This window comes from Peromyscus californicus, unplaced genomic scaffold, assembly GCF_007827085.1.
Source record: "Peromyscus californicus insignis strain IS unplaced genomic scaffold, ASM782708v3 Scaffold_13__1_contigs__length_99412109, whole genome shotgun sequence".
Taxonomy (NCBI): Eukaryota; Metazoa; Chordata; class Mammalia; order Rodentia; family Cricetidae; genus Peromyscus; species Peromyscus californicus.
The window spans coordinates 6,035,351-6,056,769 of NW_026294424.1; the positions used below are offsets into that span (position 1 = coordinate 6,035,351).

A 21,419-nucleotide genomic window follows, 5' to 3' on the forward strand; every position below is an offset into this window, starting at 1 on the left:
TTGTTTTGTTTTTTTATTTAAGGCCCACTCTATGAGACAGAACCCATACCTGACACTGCTAAAGTGGCCAAGAACCTGCGACTAGATGCGTCATGGGTCTATGGAAAAACCTATTATTATTCTACTAAAGGAACATGGGAATAAAATGACTCTTGATGACACACTGCTATATCCATAGTTAATAGCTTCACCAACCCTCATCAGAGATGCTTCTTCTTGCAGTAGATAGGAATTAACAGAGACCTACAACTAGACAATGTGCAGAGTGAGAGACTTTGGAGCAGTCTTAAAAGGGATGTCTTCATCAACCCCCTCCCCTTAGAGCTCAGGATCTATTTGGAGGAAGTGGAAAGATTGTAAGAGTCAGAGGTGGTGGATGACTCCAAGGAAATAGTGTCTTTAAGATATAACATGGGGTTGGGAATTTAGCTCAGTGGTAGGGCCCTTGCCTAGCAAGCACAAGGTCCTGGGTTCGGTCCTCAGCTCTGGAAAAAAAAAAAAAAAGATATAACATGACCAATGCACATATGAACTCACAGAGATTGTGGCAGGACACATACGACCTGTAAAAGGTCTACATAGGCTCAAGCTAGACAGGATCCCAGCACTGACAGGTCAAAGTGGACACAGGGTCCTGCCCCTAACCAACAAGCTCCTTGAAACTGATAGCTGCTGGCAAAGGGAAAATCAATTTTCTCCACTGGAATATCACTGGGTAGATCAACCACACAGGACACACCCAGTAGTAGCTGACCAACACAAAACAAATTCCATGTTTTTTGTGGATGCTTTTTGTTTAGTTTTACTTTGGCATTTTTTTGTCTTATTGATTTTTTCATTGATCAAAATATATTATATAACTCGGCAGTGGTGGCACACACCTTTAATCCTAGCACTTAGGAGGCAGAGGCAGGCGGATCTCTGTGAGCTGGAGGCCAGCCTGGTCTACAGAGTGAGTTCCAGGACAGCCAGGGCTACACAGAGAAACCCTATCTTGAAACACAACAAAATACATTATATAAAATTTTAACAAAAATAATAATAGAGCAGACTCTGATGTGGTGGTTCATGCCTGTAATTCTGTAACTCAGGAAAGTGAGGCAAGAATACAGTCAGTTCAAAGCCAACATGGGCTTATAAATTGCAAAATCCTATGTCAAAAATCAAACAAAACATTTACTCAGAGTAAATTTTGTAATTTTAACTAAAATAATTTTTTAAATGATGAAGGAATTCTCTTAACTATGAAGTGGTACTTCTAAAAGCAAGCTTTACCCATGTGTTCTTTCACTTACTTGATAGAAAGCCCAGTTGGTAAAATGCCTGGCTAGCATTCATGAAGTTCCACTATCCAATACTAGGTAAGACTGAGTGTGGTGGCATGTGCTTACAATCCAAATACTTGGAATGTGGAGACAGGAGGATTGGGAATCAAAGGTGATCCCTGGGTACATAGCCAGCATGAGCTACATGAAACTCTACTTCAAAAAACCAAAATTGGGGGCTGGAGAAATGGCTCAGTAGTTAAGAGCATTTGATGCTCATGTAGATGACCCAGATCAAGTTCTCAGCACCCACATCAGGGCTCATAACTATCTTTAACTCCGGTTCTAGGGGATGCAATGACCTCTTCCGGACTCCATGGGCACCGGGCATATACATGGTATACACATATCTATGCGGCAAGCAAAACACTCATACACAACAAATAAAAAATAATCTATCCAAAGCGAGTTCCAGGAAAGGCGCAAAGCTACACAGAGAAACCCTGTCTCGAAAAACGAAAAAAAAAAAAAAAAAAAAATCTATAAAAACAAAGACGTTTCTGAAATCTTACTCTGAGCTTTGTATCATAGGTAGCAAGATCTGGTTCCCGACCTCTTGGAGTTTTATAGCACTTGGAGAAAGACCTGCAAGGTACTGTAATACCTACAAATGTTTCATGAAGATTCACGCAAGAATTATAGTAGAAAGGGCAGCACCTGTACCCATGAAAGTCACAGAAACCTGACAGAACTTTAACCAAGACTTGCCAACTTTTTTTTCCTTTTCTTTCTTTTTTTTTTTTTTTTTCTTTTTGGTTTTTCAAGACAGGGTTTCTCTGTGTAGTCCTGGCTGTCTTGGAACTCACTCTGTAGACCAGGTTGGCCTTGAACTCAGAGACCTACCTGCCTTTGCCTCCCTGAGTGCTGGGATTAAAGGTGTGCACCACCACCGCCCAGCAGAGGTTAATAAATTATAACTGGTATCATATATCTCATTTGCCAGATTGCCCTAAGCAAAAGTGGTTATTTTGGCTATATGTACTTTATTACTAATGCTATTCAGTCATTCTCTTCTATTGCTGAAGAAGTTTGGTGAAAAAGCAGAATGAGAATCTCTTATCATTTTTAGTATTCATATTTTTTAGTCCATTAGACTTACTCCTTAAAGACTATTCACTCTGGAGGCTTCCTATAGCTGTTGAGACATAGCAAGTACTGATAAATTCATTCTCCTTTCTTTTTTTTTGTTTTGTTTTGTTTTTTTGTTTTTTGTTTTGTTTTGTTTTTCGAGACAGGGTTTCTCTGTGTAGCCTTGGCTGTCCTGGAATTCATTCTGTAAACCAGTCTGGCCTCAAACTCACAGAGATCTGCCTGCTTCTGCCTCCCAAGTGCTGGCATTAAAGGCGTGCACTACCACTGCCCAGCCATTCTCCTTTTCTAATATACAGAAACATAAAGTCTAGAAAAAAATATGCTTTTGAAAGTGTTAGCTTTGCTCATCTGGTGATTTCTAAATACCAGTATAAAGGATTTTGTACATGGTAAGTCTGGTGTGTGTGTGACTGTAAGAATGAGTGTGAGTGGTGTGTGTGTGTGTGTGTGTGTGTGTGTGTGTGTGTGTGTCATAAGTGTACAGAGAGGCCAAAGGAGGAAGTCAGTGTCCTGCTCTGTCACTGTCTACCTCAGTCCCTTAAGACAGGGTCTATCGTTAAACTTGGAGCCTAGTTGTCGGCCAGCAAGCTCCACTACATCTTAGCTCTCCCCTCCCAATACTGCTCCAGTTAAAAGCATGTGTGATAGGCCGGGCGGTGGTGGCGCACGCCTTTAATCCCAGCACTCGGGAGGCAGAGCCAGGCGGATCTCTGTGAGTTCGAGGCCAGCCTGGGCTACCAAGTGAGTTCCAAGAAAGGCGCAAAGCTACACAGGGAAACCCTGTCTCGAAAAACAAACAAACAAAAAAAAAAAAAAAAAAAAAAGCATGCGTGATCATGCACAACTTTAAAAAAAATAATAACAACAACCAAAAAAAACATGGGTGCTAGGGATTTGAACTCAGATTCTCAGGTTGGCACAGGAAGTGCTGTTACCCAATGGGTCAGTGCCACAGCCCTGTTTGTTCTGCTTTGTTAATGAGACAGGGTCTCAGACTAATCTGAGCTAATCTAATAGGCCCAGACTAATCTGGATACTGCTATCTTCCTTTCTCAGTCTCTTGAGTGCTCAACTTGCAGGTATCACCAAGTCCAGCTCCTTTTTAGCAGCATTGGGAATCCAACCTAGGACTTCAGGTATGCCAAACAAGTGTGAGACCTCTGAGCTACACAGCCAGACCTGGTAACTTTTCTGCAGATATGAACTCACTATGTTGCCTCGGTAATTCAAGCCCAGTCTTTTTTTTTTTTTTTAAAGATTTATTTATTTATTATGTATACAGAAGAAGGTGCCAGCTCTCATTACAGATGGTTGTAAGCCACCATGTGGTTGCTGGGAATTGAACTCAGGACCTCTGGAAGAGCAGTCAGTGCTCTTAACCTCTGAGCCATCTCTCCAGCCCCAAGCCCAGTCTTAAATCTGTAATCCTGCTCAATTCTTCGCCAGTGCTCAGATTACAGGTGTGTGCCATTATACCTGGCTTCCATTTTTAAAATCATGACATATTTTATGGAAGGAAGAAAAAACATTCATAGTTTTATTACAGAAACTTTTAAAAAAGATATCTTTTGGGGTTAGAGATATAGTTCAGTGGACTATAGACATTTTTTTTTTTTTTTTTTTGGTTTTTTTTGAGACAGGGTTTCTCTGTGCAGTTTTGGTGCCTGTCCTGGATCTCACTCCTGTAGATCAGGCTGGCCTCGAACGCACAGAGTGGTGAACATTTTCTTAGCATGTGCAAGTCTCTAAGCTTTCACCAGCATAGCAAATAAACAAAAGATAAAAATAAAAGATTCCTTCTAAAGATAGAAGTAGGTCAGTTCTTCAACTACTGATTCTTCTGCCTTCATCTCCCAAATTTTCAGACTAAAATTGTGCACTAGCCAGGTGCTCACCTTTAATCCCAACACTCAGGAAGCAGAGGCAGGCATGTCTCTGTGAGTTCAAGGCCAACCTGGCCTACCTAGTAAGTCACAGGCCAGCCAGAGCTAGGTAGTGGGACCCTGTCTCAAAATACAACAACAAAAGTGCATCACCATGTCAGGTTTCCCTTTAAAACTTTACCACTTACATACCACGCATGGTGGCACATACCTTTAATCCCAGCACTTGGGAGGTACAGGCAGGCAGATCTCAGGGTTTGAAGCCAGCCTAGTCTACATAGCAAGTTCCAGGACAGCCAGGACTACACAGAGAAACCCTGCCTTGAAAAACAAAAAATAAAACACAACAAAAAACATTTTTTTTTGTTTTTTTTTTTGGTTTTTCGAGACAGGGTTTCTCTGTGTAGCTTTGCGCCTTTCCTGGAACTCACTTGGTAGCCCAGGCTGGCCTCGAACTCACAGAGATCCGCCTGGCTCTGCCTCCCGAGTGCTGGGATTAAAGGCGTGCGCCACCACCGCCCGGCGACAACAAAAAACATTTTTTAATTAAATTAAAAAACAAATTTACCACTTACAACATTTTATGAGATGGAAAAACAGGCAAATGATCTAGTTATGAAGTTACCTAAAGTAAGAGGACTGGTTGGTGGTGTGACTAATAAGCTACCATGGGTTTGATTCCGGCACTAAAAGAATGAAATGAACAAAATACAAACATATATCAAGTATGTAAGGTAAGAAAGCCTTAAACTTAAATTGTGTGTGTGTGTGTGTGTGTGTGTGTGTGTGTGTGTGTGTGTGTGTATGAGACAGAGACAGAGAAAGAGAGAGAGAGAGAGAGAGGTGGGTAAGGAGGAGAGTATGAGTGTAGTCAAGTTTAAATGGGTGCAGGCACACACACTGGCACTCAGGAGGAGGTCAGAGGCCAATCTTTGAATACAGTCCTCATTGTTCCATGCTGAGGTAGGGTCTCTTCAGTGATACATAAGTCAGGTGAACTGGCCTGGGAGCTTCTGAAGATTCTCCTCTCCACCTCCCACCTCCCCTGTAGGAGCATACAAGGATACTGATGCTCGCACTGCGGCATATGGCTTTCACATGGGTTTTCAGGACCTGAACTCCTATCATCAGGCACACACAGCAAATGCTTCTACCCAATGAGCCAATTCCCCAGCTAGTAAATTTCATAATACTAATTTCTTTTCTTTCCTTTTGGTACTAGGGATTGAATCCAGGATCTTGTCCCACTAGGCAACACTCTACCACTAAGGTTCATCCCCAACTCAATAGTGCTAATTCCTTTTCATACACAGATATCTTGTTCTCCAAGCTAGGATGGTAGTAACAACTATAATTTCAACACTCCCAAGGTGGATACAGGATTGAGAGTTCAAGACAAATCTGGACTACAAATCAATAGCCCCTGACTTAAAAAAATTTATGTTGTTGTTCTTATAATCAGATTATCCTATTTTTTTTTTTGGTTTTTCGAGACAGGGTTTCTCTGTGTAGCTTTGTGCCTGTCCTGGAACTCACTTGGTAGCCCAGGCTGGCCTCGAACTCACAGAGATCCGCCTGGCTCTGCCTCCCGAGTGCTGGGATTAAAGGCGTGCGCCACCACCGCCCGGCCAGATTATCCTATTTTTGACCAAGGCGTCCTCTCTCTCCTCAGCTTCCTCTTCTTCATTCTGGTTTTTCAAGATTAGAGTCTCCCTGTATAGCCCTGGCTGTCCTAGAACTAGCTCTCTAGATGGGGCTGGACTGACTGGACTCAGAGATCTGTCTGTCTGTGTGGAATTAAAGGCATGTGCCACCACGTCCAGCTTCTCCTCAATTTAAGTAGTTTGGAATATAGGAATATGCCTATTGTACCAGATTATAAATTCTTTTTTTTTTTTTTTTTTTTTTTTGGTTTTTCGAGACAGGGTTTCTCTGTGTAGCTTTGCGCCTTTCCTGGAACTCACTTGGTAGCCCAGGCTGGCCTCGAACTCACAGAGATCCGCCTGGCTCTGCCTCCCGAGTGCTGGGATTAAAGGCGTGCGCCACCACCGCCCGGCTTCAGATTATAAATTCTTACAATTGGAAAATTTTCATTGAATTTGAATGAAACACTTGAGTAGGAACAGTGCCAGAGAACTTCAGCATGTCTTATTCTGTAGCCCAGACTGGAACTGATTATATAGCCCATAATGGCTTGTAACTCACAATAATCCTCCTGCCTCAGCCTTCTCAGTGCTGGGATTATAAGCAAGAGCCACCGCAACCAGTCCTGTACTTAATATATTTAATAGACTCATTTGGAAGAAGAAAATGAAGATCAATTCCAACTTGCCAAGATCCAACTATAAAATACAGGAGCAATAGAGGACCAGTTCTAGCTGGGCAGATGGTACCAATCATAAGATTTTTGCTTATTTCTTTGCTTTGAATTCAGTACTCAGACATACATACAGTATAAGGAAACAAAACCAAAAAGTCACTTTGTAAATCTTACCCTGGTCTCTTCACTGATATAACCACACATGACCTTCTCATTCTTGACCCACAGCTCACCAGCTTGCGCCCTGAAAGGAGATAGACATACAAATTATTATTATTGCTCTCTTCAGGTGGCTCGCTCACATGCTGTCTGTCTTCTGAACTAGTCTTGTTATGGAGTCCAAGCTAGCCTCCGGTGTCTGTCATCTAGTTCACTTGTACTCAAATGACCTGATCCGTTATACCTTTCCAAAGAGAGCTCCATGAGCAGGTTATCTACTATAAACAGCTTCTGGTGTCCTGAATACGCACATCAGAAGTCCACAGAAAACATACAGGTCTAGAAAACTGGGGCCTTTAGAGAACGGAGACCCTCAGAATGTGTGATAACATGTTCATATAAAATAGTTCCAGTTCTAAAATATGTAACTCGCACCTCTTGTGACAGTAGCTTCTGCCACCTCTTACGGTAATTCTGAAAGCAGCCAAGTATGGGGGCATGCACCTGTCATCTAGCATTGGAAAAGTCAGGGCAACACAGTAAAACTGAGGCCATCCTGGCTACATGAGACTAGATCCCAAAATTACAAAAAGCAAACTCATAAAACAATCCTAAAACTGCCGTCAGGTACTTTGGTACCTTTTCACTCATATCACAGCAGTCTAGCATTTGAAACTCCTGAGCACTTTACTGTATGGAGATCCACATGCCTCAAATATCTTATTCAGCTGACTTCCTGCATTAAACTCTACTTCCACTTCCCATCCAGTAAGTCCAGAATGCCACGATACCTACCTGATGCCAGCAAATTCCACTTTCTGAGTGATATAGGCACAAGTGCTTACCTAAGGGAAGGAGAAAACAAAAGGACTCAACCCATCAGGCCCTGGACAGTCACACACAAGAGCTCCTGGCTTTAAAATCTCCTCCCCCAACAACAACAACGAAAGGCTGGACATGGTGCTCACACCTTTAATCCTAGCACATGGGAGGCAGAGGCAGGTGGATCTCTGTGAGTTCCAGGCCAGCCTGGTCAATCTCCTCCAACATCGAAGTCCAGGGCTGTACAGCTGGAGCTTGAGACTTGAGCAAGTACAATTAGTGAAGACAGGCAGACGGTTAAGTGCAGCCTGAGAAATACATTGAGCTTCACAAATGTTTACACAGGTCTCTACATTCATATACTAAATGTAGTACAAATTATCTTTCCACTTCTAAGTTTTTTTTTTCAGTGCCAGAGGTCAAACCTAGGGCTTCAAGGTGAGTGCTCTACCACTGAGAGAGCTCAAAGAAACAGAAACCTCTTTCACCCAATTAAAAAAAAACAAAAAACAAAAACTTAATTTTCATTCATTTATTTATTCTTATTTTGGTGCTGGGAATTGAACCTAGTACCTCACTTATACCGGGCAAAGGCTCTATCACTGAACTATGTTCCCAGCCCATTAAGGTTTTGGTTGTTTGATTTTTTTTTTCTCCCCAGAAAATATATTTTGTGTAGAAATTCTTCATATAACTTGTGCCTTCATAATATGCAAAACCAAAGAGTTTTCAGTACAGGGTCATAATTCTGATGAAGTGGGCATTTTACATGGAAAAGATTCATTAAAAATAAATAAATAGGTGGGTCTGATGGTACATGCCTTTAATCCTAACACTCAGGGGGCAGAGGCAGATGTGTATCTCTGGGAGTTCAGGCTAGCCTGGTTGACACAGCATGCTCCAGGCCAGCCAAGTCCACATACTGAGACCCTTGTCAAAAATGGGATGAGGAGTGGGGATGGGGTTGCCAGATGGCTCAGCACTTGTTGCTCTTACAGAGGACCCAGGTTTGGTTCCCAGCACTCACATGGCATCTTAGTCTGTAACTCCTATTCTAGAGGATCCAATATCCTCTTCTGGATGGTGACAGTACTAAGCATGCACAGAGTATAAATGTAAACATGCCATAGTCATACACATAAAAATAAATAAAATAAATAAACAAAAAATAGGAAAGGATATAGCCAAATATTTACAGTAACTACTTGTGGATGCTAGAATCAGAAGTTATTTGGATGGTTCTGAATTTATATGATGAACAAGGACAATTCGTGTCACAGACAATATACTGCGTCATTAAAATAATCATATCTTACCAAACTTTTCTTTAGTCGCCACATATCCCCACGGCCAATGTACTGATCCTTAAAAGTCAATTCCACAAGGTCAAGAGTCACATCCTGAAAGAGGAGAATCACACTTCTGTATTTTTTTACCACTCTTTATAGTCAAGATACGATGTCCACACACCATGAAAATGAGTGAAAAAAAGAAAACCTTTGGAAGACCACTCAACAGCAGAACCTGACAGAATTCTCCACAGCAAAGGCAACTCTACGGTGCCCTCAGCAATTCTACAGCACATGCTATGGCAGCTATCCCATGACAAAGGAGCCCCAGAGGGCCCTCTGCTGTGCTTCAGTCCTTCAGATGTCTGACAAAGGGTATTATTGCTTTGTTGTCCAGGCTGCCCTCACATTCGGAGCTCCAGCAATCCTCTCTGCCCTGGCATAGGTAGCTGAAACTACAGATACATGCAACCATGCCTTTCTGTTTTAGTCTTGAAAGATACCATTGAGCTATCTGCTTTATATCACAATAGAATGCACATAATGCCCTATGAACAATTATTTTTGCCTATTAATCATCAACTAATAAAGAAAAATTCTAATCTGGATGTGGTGGTGAATGCCTTTAATCCCAGCACTATGGAGGCAGAGGCAGACAGATCTCTGTGAGTTCAAGGCCAGCCTAGTCTACATTGTGAATTCCAGGACAGCCAGGGCTACGTTGTGAGATCCAGTCTCAAAAAGAGAGAAACAAATGGAAAGCCAGGTACAGTGATGTACCTTCTAATCCCAGGAAGCTGAGGGAGGACTGCTGCCAGTTCTAGGCTAGCCTGGGCTATATAAGTCCCATGCCAGCTGAGCTAAACAGCAGACTCTGCCTAAGAAATAATAAATCATTTAAAGAAAATAAATATGAGGGGCTGGAGAGATGGCTCAGTGGTAAGAGCACTGACTGCTTTTCCAGAAGACCCGGGTTCAACTCCCAGCACCCACATGGTGGCTCACATCTGTAACTCCATTTTCAGGAGAATCCAACATCCTCTTCTGGCCTCTCTGGGCACCAGGCACACACATGGAACACAGACATATATGCAGGCAACCACTCAAATAGATACAATAAAGATAAAAAATATTTTTTAAAATAATAAAACAATTTAAAAAAGAAAAAGAATGGATAGAATATATAAAAATATTAGTAATTAAATAGCAAATCATAAATACATCCTTTTATATGAACTAAGACAAGCTTTAAAAAGTGAGGACTTAAATGCAGCCTACATACCATTTATATTTAAATGACCTAGGTATGACCACTTAACAATATAGCACTACACTTAAGAACCTCATTTCCATAGTGATCTAACCTTTGAGGATAGGTGCTAACCCACAACAAAGACTTGCCTTGGGGTCTACAACATTCACATAGACATCTTGATAAGGTCTTAGCCGGAATACTTGAGTCACAGTCTGGTCCACACTGATAGTTTCTGAATTTAAAAAAAAAAAAAAATCAGTTCAGTTAACACATTTTGATCATTTGCTATGGCCTCTGCCTTCCAGGAGATTAAATCTTAAATAGTTCTCTACTCTACAAGTCAAATAAGCAGAAGAACTAACACTTACAGGATGAACAGCACCTGGTGTCATGGCTTCCCCCTGTAATTCTAGCATTTGGAGACTGATGCAGGAGGACTGAAAAGCCTGACTTAGGCTACTTAACCAGCCCTTGCCTCAAAAGAGAGAGCTGGAGCTGGAGAGATGGCTCTGCAGTTAAGAGAAACTGTTACTCTTGCAGTGGACCTGGGTTGGGTTCCCAGCATGCTATGGTAGCTCACAACCATTGGTAGCCCCAGTTTCAGGCATCCAACAGGCACACATCGTACACATGCATGCATACAGGCAGCACATCCATACACAAAGTAACATAAATCAATCTCAAAGTTAGAAGAGAAAGATGAGTGGCTGAAAATATGCTCAGCACGTAAGAGTCCCTGAGGATGCTAGTGGATGGAAGAAGGAAGAAAACGAGAGAGAACAGAGTGCAGAAATGAGAAGAGATAAGGGAGAAAGAGGCAAACATTTAAGACCCTGCGCTTGGGGACTACAGAGGTGATTGTCAGTAATGTGCTTGCTCCAAGAGCATCAGACCCCGAATCCTGATCTCCAGCACCAGCGTAAAATCCAAGTACGGCAGCACACACCTGCACGTGAGCAACGGAGTTCAGAAACAAGTGATCCCTGGACTTGCGGCCAGTTGGCCTAGTCAAAACAGAGAGCTCTGGGCTCATCAAAAGACTCTGTCTTGCCAGGCATGGTGGTGTATGCCTGCAATCCCAGAACTCAGGAGGATCTCTGTGTTCAAGGCTAGCCTGTTTTACATAGTGAGTTCCAGAATAGCAAATGTCAGACAGTGAGACCCTGTCTCAAAAACAAACCAAACAAAAAACACTGTCAAAAAAAAAAAAAAAATTAAGGTGGAGAGAGAAGATACCTAACATCAACCTCTAGTCTGTGTATGTGCAGGCATGGGTAAGCACACGTACATGTACACACACCACCAACACATATAACACACATACACACAGAGAGATTTAGTGCTTGGGACACTGAGACATGAGGGTTGTTTGGAGTTGAAAACCAGCCTGGATTACACAGTGAGTTTGAGGCCAGCCTGGGGTACAGGAGGAAAAATGAGGAGTAGTAAGTGCCTTTGACTCCAGCACTCTGGAGGGGGAGGATGGGGGACCAGAAATTCAAACTCATCCTAACTACACAGCAAGTTCAGCCTGGATTATGAGACCTTATCACTAAAAACAAAAAAAAATTTTAAAAATGAAAAGCATTTAAAAAAAAAATCTGAGCCAGGTGTGGTGGTACATGCCTTTAATCCCAGCACCTGGGGAGGCAGACAGGTAGATCTCAGCCTAGTCTACATAGCAAACTCAAGAACAGCCAGGGTTACTTAGAGAGACCCTATCTCAAAAAAGGAAAAGAAAAAGAAAAAAAAAAAGTAGTATCTAGAGGCTGGGAATATAACTCAATGCACAGAACTTGTTTAGAGCCCTGGGTGGGCGTGGGAGGAACAACATAAGAAAAGTTCAAATCCCAGTGGCAGAAGGAGCTACCTCCCTATAAAGACTATAAAGTCATGGAAGACTCTACAGATTCTCAAAACAACACAAACAATTGTCACTGCTGTTGGTTGTTCCCCAAAACTAGATGATAATAAGACCTTACTTTTGAGGGTACCTCTGGCCTTGGTCAAGGAACAGAGAGAAATCCAGCTAGAACTGAGCTGGAAGCTTTCTCCTTGCTAACTAGCCCTCAAGGTGGTGGAAGGTATCACCAACTGTCACACTCAGCTATGGATCCTATATGCAACAACACGAACCAGCCAGGTAGGAGGAGTCTAATGGTGCAACAGTAGAAGTCAGTTAGGGAGCCAATCTGACACAATACAGTAGGAGGGAATTCATTTCTGCTACTGTAAACCCGGGCAAAAGCCTGTGGTTAAGGAGCTCATAGGCAGCAGTGTGGAAGCTATTGCTGTAGTTTTACTAAATGAATACAATGTGTCTTTCAAACTGACTTCTTTCATCCAAGTACTAACCGGGGCCTAATCCTGTTTAGCTGCTAAGATCTGATGAGAGAGTACATTTGTAGTAAGGCCACAGACTCAAACTGCTTTCTAAATTACTATGTTTTTATTTTATTTTATTTTAGTTATTATTATTTTGATTTTGAGGGCAGAGTCTCACTATGTAGTCCTAAACTGCCTTAGAACTTCACTCTGTAGTACAGGCTGGTCTCAACTCACAAGGCTCTACCTGTCTCTGTTGGAATTAAAGGCACACAGCATTGAAACTGGCTGAATAACTACGTGTATGTCCACAGATTAGTGTTGCTATCAGCTTTGACCAGAGGAGCTTCTTTCTGCATTGGTCAACAATGACTGCAGAGATTCATAACTGGTCAAAGTACTGAGAATAAATGATTGCTACATGCCTAGCCACAAGGCTAGGGGAACATGCCACACAGAAGAAGAAGCAGAAAGAATTTAAGAGCCAGAGAAGTGGGAAGAACAGTGTGGGATGCTAACTTCTGGATATGATATGACGTGACAATTTCACCATATAACTCACGGTAGCTATGATTACCTACACAAGACCAGGCCTGTCAACACCCTGTCATGAAAGGAGGAGCTCATGAGGCCCCAGCCATCTCTGCAGATTTATACACCGTTAATGGCTGATGAAGGGAGAAAACACATCTTTCCCAGGGGTGTAGCCATGGTAAGGTACCTATGCTCCTGTACACAAATCCTCCCTATGCTCCTGTAAACAAATCCCAATAAAACTCATTGGGTCACACACAGAGCCCTGAAAGCAGGGGAGCTACTCTGGAAGAGGACCAGATTATCAGATGTGAGAGACAAGAGAGGGTAATAAGGAATATATCTGATAGAGATACATTATATGTGTGTGTGTGTATGTATGTATGTGTGTATGTGTGTATATATACATACACATGTCCTAAGACCCATTATTTGAGCTGGCAAAGTGGTTTGGTGGTAAAGTCATTTGCTACCAAACCTGACAACCTGAGTTCAATCCTTGGGACCCATATGGTGGAATGAGAAAATTGATCCCCTGAAGTTGTCTTCTGACTTCTACACATTCATCCTGCCCGATATGTGTGTCCACACACATGCTTACATAAGTAAATGTAGGAAGAAACTTTTTCTTTAAGACAGGGTCTTACTATGCCTTCAGATAAAGAGACCATTACAGAAACCCACAACTGATCAAAATGCAGAGAACAAGAGGCTGTGTGGTGCCCAGTCCCAACTTATACATCTACATCACAATTCCTGCACCTAAGGCTCTGGCATCATTGTGGAGAAGTGATCAGAAAGATTGTAAGAGCCAGGAGAACAGCAAGTTAGCTAGGACAGCATTGTTTGTCCTAGAAATGTCAGAAAGGCTCCCCTATGATGTTTCATCAACATGGATGCCTAAACAAGACCTGAACAATGACACACCAATGAACATGCTAATATGGAAGGGGGAAAGTTTGCAGGATCTCAACCATAGACAAAAAACAACAGGCAACTGTGGAATACTAAGAGCAGGAGAAATGGTCTTCCACAGGGTCCCATTAGCTTATCTAACACCAAGTGTTCATCCGAGATCATGTACACACAGGTAACATTATAAAGACACAGCAGGTTGGATTAGTATTTAGGAATGTGTACGTATGTATATAAACCAGGAAGTAAGAGAGAAAGGCTGAATACCAGGGGCTGAGGAAGGACTGGATGCAGGTAGTAGACACGGTTATGAAAGAGGATAGGAAGCTACTTGTTTTCCTAGGTTTAGTTTGGCCAAATTTTGTTTTAGTGATGGCTAAGTACATAAATTATATTTGGTAATAAACATGCAAAATTTAATGCGACATTTCCCAGCTTCCCTTCCAAATGCCTATTCTAATTGTATAGAAGTTCACTGAGTTATACAGATTTTGGATCTGTTTAATTTTAGTGTGCGATATTCTTATTTATTTGCAAATGTTTTTTGTTTGGTTTGGTTTTTTTTGTTTTTTTGTTTTGTTTTGTTTTGTTTTGTTTTTTGAGACAGGGTTTCTCTGTGTAACAACCCTAGCTGTCCTGGAAACCATTTTGTAGACCAGGCTGGTCTTAAACTCACAGAGATCAAACTGCCTCTCTGCCTCTAGAGTATTGGAATTAAAGGCCTTTGACACCACACATGGCTTTTTTTTTTCTTTTGAGATAGAGATTCAAGGCTTGCACCATTGCACCTGTTTTATACAGTCCCAGAGACTGGATGGAACCCAGGGCTCAGTGTATATTGAGCACACTGACAGATGAGCGACATCCCTCAGTCCCTCCCCTTTTTTGAGGCAGGGTCTGGTACCCTAAAGTACAGGCACAGTGGGCAAACTGTTCTATGAGTAAACTTTTAGGGAAAATACCCTATTTATCACCCTATGCCTATGTACGAGCAGATACACATGATTAAAATCAGATGCATCATACAAAAAACAGGAGCAGTTACATAACCCAAGCCTAACACTCAAGACAGAAAACTACCCAGACTCTTCTAGCTCCACAAAAGCAAGCCCTGGGAAGTAACCAGGTACTTGGGAGTCCCATGCTTGCTCAGGCTTTTGCAACTTTATCTACTCTCTACCTTCACTTTCTCTTTGAATAAAAGCCCTTGCTACTTTTTAATTTGCATGTAACTCTTTGATTCTTTGAAATACGACAGGAAGAATCTAGAAACACCTAGTCTAAACAGAGAACACTAGCAACACAATCATCACTTAAATATTTTGTGAAACACTTAAATATTTTCTGAAAAACTTAAGAAAATTCAGCAATTTTTTGGGGAGTTAAATACAAAACTTCCCGTTGGGCGTTGGTGGTGGCGCATGCCTTTAATCTCAGCACTCGGGAGGCGGAGCCAGGCGGATCTCTGTGAGTTCAAGGCCAACCTGGTCTACAGAGTGAGATCCAGGACAGGCACCAAAGCTACACAGAGAAACCCTGTCTCGAAAAATCAAATAAAAAAATGCAAAACTTCCCATGTTCAAATTACCTTTTCCTCTGTCTCTAAATTTAGTATCTTCGATGCCTTCAACATGCTACAAAACGAGATTCTTTGGCAATTTTCATAACTGACTTGGCGTCTGGGGGAGGTTACAGCTTAATTAGCTATAAAGGTAAAAGAAGACAGTAAACATACCAACTATTGCTCCTGGGGCAGGGTCTGCAAATGTAGTCACTGACCCCCAAAAGCTTTATCTGTCTTCTTTTTTGCTAGAGGAAACTCAATCTGATAGGTACTTATTTCCTGAGATTCCCAAGAGAGGTTTCTTTGGTTTCTCAGTTTCTCAGATAAAAATCCCAAAGAGAGAGGTAATATTTACCTTTCTGTAAATCTTCCTTAAGAGACTTGACTTGCAAAAGCAGAGGACTGGAAAAGAAAGCAACAAAGATGAGCAAGACTGCAGGAGGTAAGCTTTCTCCACCTCCCATCAAAACAAACAAATAATGTAGTACACATTGTAACGTCTGCCACAACCAGAGAAAACTTTCTTAGGAACAAAAGACACTACACTTGGCCTGAGAGGAAATGAACAAAAGCAACAAAAATTTCCAGTTACCTCAACTTTAAAAACAAAAATGGGCCACTTCAAAAAACCTGTAGGTGAGGCTGAAGACATGGCTCTGCAGTTGAGAGCACTAGCTGCTCTTCCAGAGGATCCAAGTTTGATTCCCAGCTCCCACTTCAAGTGGCTCACAACTGTCTATAACCCCAGATCCAGGGAATCTCCCTTTGAGGGCACTAGCACTCATACTCACAGACATATACATAATTTTAAAAAAAATTTTTTTTTTTAAATTTTTTTGAGACAGGGTTTGTCTATGTAGCCCTGGCTGTCCTGGAGCTCACTTTGTAGACCAGGCTGGCCATGAACTCAAGAGATCCACCTGCCTCTACCTCCTGAGTGCTGGAATTAAAGGCATGTACCACCACACCTGAACATAATTTTTAAAAAAATTTTTTAAAAAATTTGTATGTATATGAGTGTTTTACCCTGCATGTATGTCTGTGCGCCACAGAAGAGGTTATCAGATGCCCTGGGCCTGGAATTACAGATGGGTGTAACATGCCGCATACTGGAATCAAACTCAGGTCCTCTAGAAAAGCAGCCAGTGTTCTTAACTGCTGAGCCATTTCTTCAGCCCTAGACATGAGCTTTTTGGTTTTGTTTTTTCAAGACAGGATTTCTCTGGGTAACATCCGTTCCTGTCCTCGAACTCAGAGAGATCTGCCTGCCTCTGCCTCCGAATGCTGGGATTAAAAGTGTATGCCACCACCATCAAGCAACAAGAGCATTTTTTATTTTGTTTTGAGATAGGATCTTACAATTTAGCCCCAACTAGCCTGAAATAGTATTTGAAAACACCTGGGTGTCTAGTTCCCTTAATCCTTGAATTGCTCACCTGTATTCATCATTGGGGTGAGCAATCTCCACAATGTCTCCAAGTTTGATGTGAGGAAACACTTTAGGGTTCACAACTAGCTCATCATCTGAAAGACAATTCAGTGACTTTAAAAAGCAAATGGGCCTAGTAGTTGACCATAGGCTTAGCATGTCTTAAGGTGCTGGGTTGAATCTCTAGCACATACCCTCTAAAATATAAAAGCACCAGAGAGAAAACACAGGGCACCCCCATCATGTTGGTATTACTACTGGATCTCGAAGAAGAACTCTGGCACTATTTTTACTCTTTTGACTGACAGGTGTCTCAGGATGGCATCAAACTCATTATATAAGGTGGTTTTGAACTCTTTCACTTTCCTGTCTCCATCTCCAGACTGCTGGGACCACAGGGCAGGCTGCACCATGCTCAACATTTATTTTTATTTTTGTTGTTATATTGAGGTTCCATTTGGGTTTTTGCTTTCTGGAGTTTGGATTTTTTGTTTTTGTTTTTGTTTTTGTTTTTGTTTTTTAAGTGTGTGTGCATGTAGGTCAGAGGACAACCTGCAGATGTCGGTTCTTTCCCTTTACCATATGGGGCCCAGGGATTGAACTCAGGTCAATGGATTTGGCAGCAAGTGGTGTCCTTACCCACTGAGCCATCTCACCAGCCCCCATTTGTTTGCCTATTTTATAAGGTGCTAAGGATGTTACTTAACCTAAGGCTAACAAATAGGTAAGCAAGTGTTCTGCCTTTTCCCTGAGTGTCCATTTTGAATCTAATTTTATTTTATTTTTAATTTTTTTAAGATTTATTTATTTATTATGTATATAGAAGCAAGTGCCAGATCTCATTACAGATGGTTGTAAGCCACCATGTGGGTACTGGGAATTGAACTCAGGACCTCTGTAAGAGCAGTTGGTGCTCTTAACCTCTGAGCCATCTCTCCAGCCCCTGAATCTAATTTTAGAACAACTAAAGGATTTGCACAGGTCTGGGGATGTAACTCAGAAGTAAAGTACTTTCCTAGCATGCTTGAAAGCCTGGTTTCCATCCTCAGCTCAGAAGAAAATAATAAGTCAAAAATTTTTTTGCAAATTTATCTAGGGCCACATGGTAAATGGCTGAGTTGGACAGGGCTCAGGGACCTATCTCCAAGGACATGTCTACTATCTTACTGCTCCCATTGAAAAAGTAGCCCATGGTTCAGTGAATTACACCTCTCGAATATCATTTTACTCTCTAAAATACTTGTGAATCTGGCATACACGTGATGGAAACAGCCTAGGTCCCAAATATAGCACCCTTATATTTATGTAATATTCAAAGAATTCCCTTAAAAACACTGTCTTAATTAAACTCTCACAATAAATCTTTAGAGCTAACAAGAGCAAGGAAAAACCTGGGAGACAAACTGACTTGTCTAAAGGTAGACAGCCAGTAAAAGTACAGCCAGAGTTCATTGCTAGCACAGAGTTCCTTCTGTCTAAATTAGGCTCAACACCTCTTACATGTTATAAAACTTGAGTCAAATAGTCTAGACTTCAAATGTTAGTACAATTGGGGTTCAAAACAATCTTTAAACTATAGGGCTTGGGGTAATGGCATAGCTCAATAGAGTAAATGCTTAGCATATCCCAATCCTCAGAACCAATAAATAAATAATCCATCCACCCCAAAATGAAGGTAGACTTTTCAATATACTTGAAAAGTTCAGCCTAGTAAAGGTCTTATTGGATTGATCTCAGTTCTTATTTGGAATGTTCCATTAACAGTTTTAGGTCCAATGTCTGTGTAGTCCCTATGATGGATGAACTTCCACTGTCTAAATTAAGCTCCCTGAGCACATTTTTGTTTGTTTCATTTTTCTCTCTTCCTTCCTTCTCTCCATCTCTCCTTTTTTCTTTCTTTTTTGTTTGTTTGTGTTTTTGTTTGTTTTGAGACAGTCTCACTGTGTAGCTCGAGCTGGCCTAGAGCACACCACATAGACCTCAAACTCACAGAGAGATCTGACGGCCTTTGTCTCCTGTGTGCTGGGATTAAAAGCGTACGCCACCACATCTAGCTCCTCTTTATTTCCTTTGGAACAGTCAGCTTCACTCCACAGCAGGTTGACCTCACACTTTTAGCAATCCTCCTGTCTCAACCTCAGAAAGTTCGGTGTCACAGGCATGAGCCACTACAGCTAATCATTTCATACAGTTAAGAACTACTTGGGGGACAAGAGATTTTGCCGTATTTACAATCTTTATGCTTGATAGGCAAACTGGTTAGAATTTTATTTGTATTCCTAGGTATATCACCAAGCTACACCTGTCTTGTACGCACATACACATACACACACCAAAAGTTAAAAAAAAACACCAGACCTATAAACATTATCCCTACCATATACATTGTATTCTTGTTGTTTCCTCTGCTGAAGGCATCTCTTACTTATAACTATCTATTCTTCATAAACGTTTAGGCCAGTTTCATAAAGTATGTTGCAACCCCATATGGGATTGATACGACTAAATGTGAGGATTGCAATAATTTGACAACTAAAGGTTTCTAAACATGCAAGGACTGAATTAATTCCAAATCAACACATAACGAATCCAAGGTATCTGGCAGAGCGTCCACATGTCATCACCCAGTTTCACAGGCCAGCTAGTCTAGCCTAATTGGCAGGCCCCAGGTCCCAAAGAGAAAACTGTCTCAAAATACAAGGTGAAGAAAAGTAAGTGAGTGAATAAAAATACAAGGTGGCCAGGCATGATGGCAAATGCCTTTAATCCCAGCCGTTAGTAGGCAGAGATATCAAGGATCTCGGTCACTTCAAGGGCAGCAGGATCAGCACAATAAACTAGTCAGGGTTACAGAGTGAGACCCGTATTTAAAAAAAAAAAAAAGCTAATGGCTCCTTAGGAAGAATACCAAAATACTAAAGTCGGCACCTATCTTTCATAGACGCACACACGTGCTTTTAAAGCATCCACATACACACAGGTGCAAGGACACATGTGCATAAATAAACAAATCTTAAATGAAATTGAGGGCTGGAGGTGTTGCTCCTTGGCAGAGTGCTGGCTAGCATGCGCAATGCATGGGTTCTTTGCCCAGAATGGTATAAAACCAGGTAGGAGCACAAGCCTGAGACCCCAGCACTTGGGTATGGAGGAAGGAAGGTCAGGAAGTCAAGGTCATCTTCCAGTACATACTGATTTCAAAGCCAGCATGGGCTATAAGGCTCTGCCTCGAAAGCAAAACTATCCCATCCTGTCAGCAGTTCTGATCTCTGAAGTAAATTAGCATCTGAAGTAAACGTTAGGGAGGGCTTGGACACAGTCCTGTGGTAGATCTTTTCTAGTACCTATGAGGCCTTGGGTTAAATTCCTGGCACTGCACAGAAGCGGGGGAAACAGAAAGGGAAATCAAGTCAGATGTGGTAGAGCATTTCCAGATACACAGACCGGAGGACAATGAGTTCAAGGCCAGCTTGCGCTACAAGGTGAGTTCCAGATGAGCCTGGGATAATCAGTAAGACCCAGATTCAAAATACAACCAAACAAAATCCGAATGTGAATGCTTTTCAAAGAGATCTTGTGCTCGCAGATCCAACCATTCTGCTGATGCTGTTATGACTTCACTCACTCATCTGTCTAGCCTCAATAGTGATATTCGTAATTTGTAAGGTATTGTATTGGGCACATCACGTCAGCCAATTTACACACCCCCAAAGACCAATCAATACTGACCACTGCCCCCAAAGCCCTTCTTGTGGATGACAAGTTTGTAGACCTTTGTAGTTCTCATTTTGTCTTGTGGTTTCTTCAGCTGTTCCAGTCTTGGAGCAGGGAAGTCATCTTGCCTTCCTGCCATTGAAACACAAACAAAACAACCAGAATGTCAGGCTTCCTAAAATTGGTCTTTAATTTTAGGCCTTGAAGATACCGGTTGTTGTTCAGCGGAGTGGCGTGCCAACCCTTGCACTGAATCACTCCTCCAATTACCAAGGGAGGAAAACAAACTGAAGTCTGCTGTAGGAATTAATGGGAACTGGGTCTGAGATCTAGTCAACCCTCTGAAAAGACAGCCTCTCTACCGCAAACCTAAAAGAGACTTGTAGCGAGAGGGACATTGCCTTGTTTCTGTCTGCACTGGTAACACCAAAATAGCACAGGGCTATTTGCTTAGTCCATCACATCTGTAGAGAAACGTCAAAACAAGGGACTCGCCCAAGGTCACTCAGACTCTTAGGTGCTCCCACGATTCACGTTTCCCTAACAAGGTCCTGAGGAAGAGAGCAGAGAGGAAGGCTGGGTTTTTTTTTTTTTTGCCGAACCTCTTGTGTGTACCAACTCTCAGCGGACCGTCCTGCCTCCATTTCATCGTTGTGGTAGCAGAAGCTTGGGGAGAGAAAGACTTATCCAAGGTCACACGAAGGCTGAGGGAAGAGTCGGTCCTCGAACCTGGCTCAGAGCCCCCTCCTTCAAACCCCTCCAGTCTCAGCCCGAGGCGGGCGCTCGACTCGCC

General features: G+C 42.0%; 1 protein-coding gene across 24 annotated transcripts in view; it reads right to left on the reverse strand.

Annotated features, from left to right (window-relative positions):
* The window catches only part of Depdc5 (DEP domain containing 5, GATOR1 subcomplex subunit), a 127,961-nt gene that overhangs the window by 106,290 nt on the left and 252 nt on the right, over positions 1–21,419 (reverse strand). For 19 of the 24 annotated variants that reach the window (XR_008217676.1, XM_052736253.1, XM_052736265.1 and 16 more), the window contains exons 2-8: positions 20,642–20,758; positions 16,920–17,007; positions 15,839–15,885; positions 10,292–10,377; positions 8,918–9,001; positions 7,575–7,624; positions 6,795–6,864 (exon numbers count right to left, since the gene is read on the reverse strand). Coding sequence is in view for 23 of the 24 variants with exons in the window: in XM_052736253.1 (XP_052592213.1) it covers positions 6,795–6,864; positions 7,575–7,624; positions 8,918–9,001; positions 10,292–10,377; positions 15,839–15,885; positions 16,920–17,007; positions 20,642–20,699 (483 nt within the window). In the remaining variant the exon portion in view is untranslated. The other 5 variants (XM_052736254.1, XM_052736269.1, XM_052736274.1 and 2 more) reach the window with 5 other exon arrangements.